Raw genomic sequence first — 9,259 nt, forward strand, 5'->3', positions numbered from 1 at the left:
TACAGACCTGGCTGCTCTGCTCTTCGATTCCCACGTGTGTGACTCAGCCCAGGGGGAAAACTAAATAAATAATTAAATTAAATAACATTTTAAAAACCTAAGTAACTAAAAAAAAGAAGGGAAAAAGTTAGTGGGGGGCAGGGGGGGGGGGCACCCTCCGGGAAACACTGAAAGGAAAGGCAAAAGCCAGATTCCAAAGTTCTGTATTTTTCAAAATAAAGATCACACGTTGTTTAGAGACAATCTACACAAGAGTTACAAAAAATAGTCGCCCAGGCAATAAGCATACACAGGTTTGTTAATTATACACATATGGTTACAAGTGTGCTTGCAAAAAAGTTCATTGGAAATATACACAAGGCTCTGTAAATGTACACCGTGTAGTGTTACAGGTCTATATTCAAACAAGGAAAATTGACAGTATGTTACATTCACTTACAAGTAGACAAAAATGCAAAATACAGTTCATCTTCTGTACAAAAAAAGGGGGGGGGGGGGGGGGATTCCGCCTTTACAAGGTGAAAAGGGGAACTCTGATTGTAAGGAAAACTAGGGGGGGGCTGTACTTTTGCACTTTTTTCGTTTCTTACTGTCACAAAATAAGCAAAACATTACTTTTTCTTTTTTTTTTAAGATTCAAAAAAACACTATTTTGAACTGAATCATTTTCGTATAACATTTAGAAAGGATCGCTACTGTTCAACTAGGTGACAAATAAAACCAAGCAGTTATTTTTATTTTCTTTTTTTTTTTTTTTTTAAACATTAACTAGGCTGTATAAAGAGAACATTTCCTTCCAAAGAAAAAATTTACTTCTGGTTGAAATTACAATTTACAATATACAACACTATATGCTACGACCATAAAAGGTGTGAATATACACTGAAATGCACAGGTTTTGCTAATTCTTTTTTTTTTTTTTTTTTTCTTTACCAAAGGCATCTGCTGCTTCCCAAATACTTTCTTTAGGCCATTCAAATACTAGTAAAACACGCCAGGCCAACATTGAAATCCCTTGTAGACGGGACATATCTGAAAGCGTTTTCTTTTTTTTTTTTTTTTTTTAAACATTAACTAGGCTGTATAAAGAGAACATTTCCTTCCAAAGAAAAAATTTACTTCTGGTTGAAATTACAATTTACAATATACAACACTATATGCTACGACCATAAAAGGTGTGAATATACACTGAAATGCACAGGTTTTGCTAATTCTTTTTTTTTTTTTCTTTTCTTTACCAAAAAAACGGGTTTTTTTTTTTTAATGTCGATTCAAACTTCTCCACATTTACATTACAGAGGTTTACAAATGTACAATTGTACAGTCAGAAGTATGTTCCACTACTAGGGTACATTATAGATACAGATCAGACATCAAAACAAGAAAATACTACAAATTTTTGTTTTTTTATATATGTAAAGTCTACACCAAGTATACACTAGATATTTATAGAAGCAAGACCAAAGCCGAGTTGGGTTTATTTTTGCTTTGTATTTCTTTTTTTCTTTTTTTCTTTTTTTTTTCCTCATGCTAAATAATCAACTCGTGTCCCTCGTTAAGGAGGGGGGTGGGCAGGGAACCGACCCCCCCTCCTTGGCTTTAAAAACTCTGGGGGGTGTTTGGGGGGTGTGTGTTTGGACGTTTTCCTCCCCAAAACGACAGCAAAAGAGCAGCCACCACCTCCTTTAGCATGTTCTATCTCCCAAAAAAAAAAAAAAAAAAAAAAAAAAAATTAAAAAGTTTCAAAACCTTAATTCTCTTTTTTTTTTTTCTGTTAAACCGAAGCTTCAGCAAGTTGAATTTTTCTTTTTTTTAATATATTTATAAACAGCGTTAAATTTGTGCCATTTAACTAAAATTCAAACTTCTTGCCAACTTTTGACTAAAAGGAGAAAAAAAAACCCACCAGGTATTTGCAAAAAAGTTGCCCGCGAGGCAGAAGAATTAAAAACTTTTTTTTGTTTTTTCCTTCCCTGTTTGGGTTCTTTGTTTGTTTTCTTCAAACCAACCACCCTGAAAAGTCTCCACATTTGGAATATAGATACAACAGTGAACAAAAATGTGGCCTTTCCATGTACATTTGATACCTATGTACAAGTATTCTATACACCAGTAAAACAGCAGGGCAATTAGTTAATTAAAAAAAATAATTAGTACATGTTATGCATAATAAAATTAAAGAAATTTACAAAGGCTTTTTTCTTCTTTTTTTTTTTTTTTTCTTTCCCATTTTCTGAGCAGTTTCACAACCAGGAAAGGGTTTCTCCATCTGTTTGTTGGGATCTCGTGGGTCGCTGGTTGTGGGCGTGGGCCGGGCCGTGGGATGCCCCCTCCCCACCTCGCTGCTTCAGATGATGCCGTTGGGGGGCCCACAGATGGGGCCCAGGTCCACCCCGTTCTTCATGTAGTACTTCTCCAGCTTGGCCAAGATGTGTTTGCCGTAGGTGTACTTGCGCAGGGTGGCGATGTGAGGCCGGATCTGGGAGATGAAAGAAGAAGAAGTGAAGTTTAGGAACCCCCAATTATCACCAAGACAACCCTGGGCGAGCTCCAGGTACCCCCCGGGCAGAGTGGTGGCCACCAGCAGGAGATCAGAAGACCATAAAACCACCTCAATCACCTCATTGCTGTGAACGAAGTCAACGCCCATCGCTCACTGATGGTATTTTTAGGAGGAAGTTCTGGTTAAGCAGGTGGCACCATCTTAAGAGTCATAGAATGGTCTGGGTTGGAAGGGCCCTTGAAGATCGAGTCCAACCACCAACCCAACACTGCCAAAGCCACCACTGACCCATGTCCCTCAGCACCACATCTGCCCAGCTTTTAAATCCCTCCAGGGACAGCAACTCCACCACTGACCTGGGCAGCCTGTTCTGATGTTTGATAACCCTTTCCATGAAGAAATTGTTCCCAATCTCATAGAATCATAGAATCATAGAATTGCCCAGGCCGGAAGGGACCTCCAAAGGCCATCTAGTCCGACCCCCCCACAGTCAGCAGGGACACCCCCAACTAGACCAGGTTGCCCAGGGCCTCGTCGAGCCTCACCTTGAATATCTCCAGGGAAGGGGCCTCAACCACCTCCCTGGGCAACCTGTTCCAGTGCTCCACCACCCTCACAGTGAAGAACCCTCTCCTCATCTCCAGTCTAAATCTGTTCCCCTCCAGCTTGAAGCCATTGCCCCTCGTCCTGTCACTGCAGGCCTTTGTAAACAGGCTCTCCCCAGCAATCTCCATCCTAAACCTCCCCTGGTGCAACTTGAGGCCATTTCCTCTTGTCCCATGGCCTGTTCCTTGGGAGAAGAGACCAACCCCCCCTGGCTACACCCTCCTTTCAGGGAGTTGGAGAGACCGAGAAGGTCTCCCCTCAGCCTCCTCTTCTCCAGGCTGAACACCCCCAACTCTCTCAGCCCCCCCTCCCAGCAGAGGGGCTCCAGCCCTCCCAGCATCTCCGTGGCCTCCTCTGGCCTCGCTCCACCAGCTCCATGTCCTTCCTTCCTGAGGACTCCAGAGCTGGAGGCAGGACTATTGTCACTGTTGTAGTGACTTCACTAAGTCACTTCCAACACCTGAATGAAGTCCCCTCCCCTGGCAGAGCCCCCCTGGACAAGGACAGCCGTTTTGGGGCAGGAACACTGTGGTGCTGCTGAAGTTCTCCTGGGCAGCTTCAGAGGAAGGAGACGTAAGAGCAATTCATTTTCACAAATACCCCCCACCCCCAGGACGTCCCTTCGAGGACACAGTGACAAGGGACACTCACTCAGGAGTGGGAGCCATGGGCAATGAGTGAACATCCAGAGTGGGATGTTCAGCCCTTCCTGCTCCAGGGAGCACCCTGGTCATGAAACCCCATGGGAACCCAATCCCAACCCCTGGGGAACCATCTCAAACACAGCCTGTTCCTTCAGCTCACAGATCACAGAATGGTTTGGGTTGGAAGGGACCTTAAAGACCATCTCATTCCACCCCCTGCCCTGGGCAGGGACACCTCCCACCACACCAGGTTGCTCTTCCAGTGTCTCACCACCCTCACAGCAAAGAATTTCTTTCTGGTATCTCATCTAAATCTCCCCTCTTCCAATTTAAAACTGTTACCCCTTGTCCTGTCGTTGCACTTCCTGATAAAGGGTCCCTCCCCAGCTCTCCTGGAGCTCCCTTCAGATATTGGGAGGCTGCTCTAAGGTCTCCCCGGAGCCTTCTCTTCTCCAGGCTGAACAACCCCAGCTCTCTCAGCCTGTCCTCACAGCAGAGGTGCTCCAGCCTCTGATCATCTTTGTGGCCCTCCACTGGACCCTCTCCATCAGGTCCATGTCCTTCCTGTGCTGAGGACTCCAAAACTGGACACAGAGCTCCAGGTGGGGTCTCATGACAGTGCAGCAGAGGGGCAGAATCCCCTCCCTGGCCCTGCTGGCCACACTTCTCTTGATGCAGCCCAGGATGGGGTTGGCTTTCTGGGCTGCCAGTGCACACTGCTGGCTCATGTTGAGCTTCTCATCCATGAAGTCCTTCTCCTCAGGGCTGCTCTCCAGCCATTCTCTGCCCAACCTGTCTTTGTGCCTGGGGTTGCCACGTCCCAGGTGCAGGACCCTGCACTTGGCTTGGTTGAACCTCATGCGATGAGCTCAGCCTCTAAGTGTCCAAATCCCTACTCCACTTCAAGGAACACTCATGAATTGATGCCCTCCCAACATCCCACTTCCAACAAGGTCCAAGAGCTGCTCTCCAAGCAGTTGTCCAAGGCTGAGGACAGGAAGGCTCCTCAGGTCCAAGAGTCACTGAGCTCCCCACATCCAGCCCCTCCTGGGGCTGTCAGCCCAGTGCTATTTTTGACAGCCACGCTGATCACCTAATTAGCATTTTATTCTAAAGACTTAATGCCTGACAGGAGGAAGAACTTGTCAGTAAAGATCACTCGTATCTATATGTTTTTAATACATACCTCCCTATATAGAGACTGGCACAGGCTACAGCTCCTTCTGCCTCAGTTAAACTGCACATATCCCTCGCCACGCATTGTTATTTAATTATCTTTATAATTACTTTTGGACCAATATACATTTTGGTTTAAAAGGACTGCTCTGAATGATCCCTAAACCTAAGGATGCTGCTCTCTGTTGTTTATACTCTGGTAACTGCCGTGCGGAGGTAAAATCAGGTTCTTTTCACAGGTAAAACCCCCTCCATTTTACTCAAGGATTCTTAAATACAATTAATTTCATTGGAATTTCAACACCTGACACTCTCACAGTTCCCCTTAAAAACACCATAAATATGGGGTTTTCCACACCAGTGTTAGGATTTTATTTCTAATAGGAGGTGTAGCTCTAGCTGGTGTTTTTCACAAAGTAACAGACCCCAGAGCCACGTGACTGAAGAAAATGATCTGTTCCACTACACATTTAAAAGCCTATTTTTTCCCATTCATTACAGTTACAAAGACCCACAAATGTGACCTTTAAAAGCAGGAAAATGAAGACATATAACCTGATTTTGCGAGCCTCCTGCCCTTGGGACAGCAGGCATGGAGCCCTGGGAGGCAGAGCTGGCAGCAAGGAGTATTTAATTCCAAAATGTCTTCATTTTTGACCAGTATTAAGTCCTGAAATTGTTACGCATTCAAATACTGCGAGATAACCTAATTAGCATTTTATTCTAAAGACTTAATGCCTGACAGGAGAAAGAACTTGTCAGTAAAGATCATTCATATATATATGTTTTTAATACATACCTCCCTATATAGGGATTGGCACAGGCTACAGCTCCTGCCTCAGTTAAACTGTGCGTATCCCTTGCCATGCATTGTTATTTAATTATCTTTATAATTACTTTTGGACAGATTTTGGTTTAGACTCACAGAATCTTCTAGGTTGGAAGGGACCTTAAAGATCATCTTGTCCAACCGTCAACCTCACTGACAAAAATAGACACCCCCACAACAAACAAGGAGCATCATCACTAAACCAGACCTCCCAGCACTACATCAACCCGGCTTTTGAACACCTCCAGGGATGGGGCCTCAACCCCCTCCCTGGGCAGCCCATTCCAAGGGCTGAGAACCCTTTCAGGGAAAAAATTTTTCCTAATATCCAGCCTGAACCTCCCCTGGGGCAACTTGAGGCCATTTCCTCTTGTCCTGTCGCCTGGGACTTGAGAGAAGAGACCAACCCCCACCTCTCTACACCCTCCTTTCAGGGAGTTGGAGAGAGCAATAAGGTCTCCCCTCAGCCTCCTCTTCTCCAGGCTGAATAACCCCAGCTCCCTCAGCCTCTCCTCATCAGACTTATTCTCCAGACCCCTCACCAGCTTTGTCGCCCTTCTCTGGACCCGCTCCAGCCCCTCAATGTCTTTTTTATGGTAGGGGGCAAAGAAGTAGAAGAACTACTCTGAATGATCCCTAAACCTAAGAATTAATCTTGAACGTGGAGGTCTCTCACCAAAACCCTATTGAAAATGGAGAAATGGAGGATTTGGTGAATGCCTCCTGGCTCAGATGTGGTGGCTGCGAGCCTGGTGCCACCAGCCACCCCGAGGGCTGTAAAGCAGGGACACGGTGACACGGCAGGGGTGGCAGCCCTCAGAGGGGTCCCCAGGTGGGTCGGGGTCTGGCTCAGTTCCACTCGAGCGCGTGAGAACACTTTCAGCAGAGAAGGCTGTTCTCAGTGAGGGCAAGTGTGTCGTCACCGCCAGGACCCCCGAGGGTCCCTCGCCGGGTGCCACCCCCCGTCACTGCTGCTGTCACTGCAGGGGGGGGGTTATCAGCACTCGCTCCACCACGAGCCCAGAACTAGGTTAGTAGGTCAGAAGAGATTGCTAGGAGCAACCAGCTAGTTTTCAGTCCAAATGGCATCTCATTATTCCACATTTTCACATTTCAGCTACAACTGAAATAACGCAACTTGGAAAACGCTTCAGGACAGGGAACTACTGGAAAGAGTCCAGTGAAGGGCAACAAAGATGATTCAAGGATTGGAGCATCTCCCTGATGAGGAGAGACTGAGAGAGCTGGGACTCTAGTCTGGAGAAGAGAAGGCTGAGGGGAGACCTTATCAATGCCTACAAGTATCTCAAGGGAGGGTTGAAGGAGGAGGGAGCCAGACTCTTTTCAGTGGTTCCCAGTGAGAGGACGAGGGGCAACGGGCACAAGTTGGAACAGAAGAGGTTCCACTCAAATATGAGGAGAAACTTCTTCACGGTGAGGGTGGCAGAGCCCTGGGACAGGCTGCCCAGGGAGGGTGTGGAGTCCCCTTCTCTGGAGATCTTCAAGCCCCACCTGGATGCTCCTGAGTAACATGCTCTGACAAGCTCTGGGCAATCCTGCTTCAGCAGGGGAGTTGGACTAGATGATCTCTATGGTCCCTTCCAACTCTAAAATTCAGTGAAATTCAGTGAAATCCGTAGGAAATTCTAATGGCCTTGAACCCCTCCAGGGATGGGGCAGCCACAGCTTCTCGGGGCAACCTGGGCCAGGCTCTCCCCACCCTCACACCAAACAAGTTCTTCCCCACATCTCAGCTCCATCTCCCCTCTTTCAGGGTCAAACCCTTCCCCCTCCTCCTAGGGCTCCCCTCCCTGATCCAGAGTCCCTCCCCATCTCTCCTGGAGCCCCTTGAGGGACTGGAAGGGGCTCTGAGGTCTCCCTGGAGCTTTCTCTTCTCCAGGCTGAACACCCCCAGCTCTCTCAGCCTGTCCCCAGCCCTCTGAGCATCTCCGTGGCAGGAGCAAGCAGGGCAGCAGCGCCAAGCCTGACCTCCTCCTCCTCCTCCTCCCCGGAGGGTGGCTCTTACCTTGTGCATGACAATCTTGCGCTGCGCCGGCTCCGCCACGTCGATCATCTTCTGCACCACGTAGTTGGCGTATTGATCCTTCATCATGGTGTATAAGGCACTGTGGGGGCCGTCGTTCATAGTGCACACCTCGTCGATCAGCATGGCCCGCTCCGTGCGCGACGCGTGGGTCACGCACTTCTCCACCACGTTGCTGGGAAGAAGGAAAAGGAGGAGAATCCCTGAGTAACCACGTCTCCTCCTGGCTCTTCCCTCAGCTCTGAAGGGATCTCTCACGTAAGGGCAGAGAGGTTTTGGAGCAAAGTGTGCTGGCATCAAAATTAAGCAATGTCAAGCAGAAGAGCAGTGCAAGGATTTGGGGATCCGAGTGGGAATTTGGGTACCTGAGTGGGAATTTGGGTACCACCTGAGTGGTACAATTGAACACATTTTATAAATTTGGCATTTTCTGATGCAAAACTTTGATTTGGGACCAATTTAAACAAATTAATTGGATGAACAGACATCCTTCTATGCCCAACATTCCTCAATAAACCACTCTACTGATGTCAGACTACACTTTCCCACCTGGAAAAGGCAGAGGTGAAGAATTACCTAGAAACAGTTGTTCTCCACAGCACAGACACCTGAACTTGCTCAGTTGGTCTAATTTATTAAGAAATTCAAAGGAAAACACACTGCTGCTTTGCCGATTTCCAGTAATCTGTTTTGGGGAGTGTTTCCAAGGCTATTCTGTGCCAAATTTGTGCCACTCCACAAGGATGCTGTGTTTGAGATGCCTGTTCTCACCGTGTGCCCCCCGTCCCCATCACAGAAGCAGAGGAGCTGGTTCTCTCTTTGGTTTTCTCAGTACTGGAGAATTGAGTTCCAAGGTCAGAACAACAGGGAAATGTTTCTTCAGGAACAAAAGATCTTAGGGAAGGCAGAGAACTTCCAAAATTCCAGAATATATTGGATGACTGGCCTCTGCTCTCCAGAGAGCCAAGTTAAATAGGATGTTTGAGAGGGGACACGGAGTTTTGCTGCTCTTATCTCCTGTGTCCCTGGCTGGGAGTGACCGAGTGTGGTGCCACAGGGAGCGCTCACCTACACTAATTAATGAATCCTCCAGTTGGAAAAAAAGGTTAGAAAAAAGAGGATGGCAAGTCAGAGGGGAAGAATCTGCAATGACAACAGTAAGACCACAGTCTTCTAAGTCTTGTTACATTTCCCTTGTGTTCTTGAGCATTTTACTCATCATAAAAAAGGGGGGAATATTGAGCCTTTGAAGAGATCACCTTTGTGTTCCAATGGCTACAAATGCACACAAAGGAATGTGCCAATGTGGGAATTATTACTTTGTCTTGACACCCACTAAGGCCCCTGGATTTTGCTTCCACCCCCCAGTAGCTCTGCAGCACCTGCACTGAGAGCCTGGTGCTGCCACAGTTTCCCCAGGAGGGTACCGTGGGGGGGGGGGGGGCCCAAAAAGGCCC

At 47.1% G+C, this 9,259-nt stretch overlaps 1 protein-coding gene across 2 annotated transcripts in view; it reads right to left on the minus strand.

Annotated features, from left to right (window-relative positions):
* Positions 1-1,046: 1,046 nt before the first annotated feature.
* Positions 1,047-9,259, minus strand: part of PUM1 (pumilio RNA binding family member 1) — a 106,457-nt gene continuing 98,244 nt past the window's right edge. For both annotated transcript variants that reach the window (XM_014951848.1, XM_014951849.1), the window contains 2 exons: positions 7,785-7,977; positions 1,047-2,479 (listed from right to left, as the gene is read on the minus strand). In XM_014951848.1, coding sequence (XP_014807334.1) covers positions 2,348-2,479; positions 7,785-7,977 — 325 coding nt within the window. In that variant the 3' untranslated portion in view covers positions 1,047-2,347. The remainder of the gene's footprint in view (positions 2,480-7,784; positions 7,978-9,259) is intronic.

This window comes from Calidris pugnax, unplaced genomic scaffold, assembly GCF_001431845.1.
Source record: "Calidris pugnax isolate Ruff unplaced genomic scaffold, ASM143184v1 scaffold166, whole genome shotgun sequence".
Lineage (NCBI taxonomy): Eukaryota > Metazoa > Chordata > Aves > Charadriiformes > Scolopacidae > Calidris > Calidris pugnax.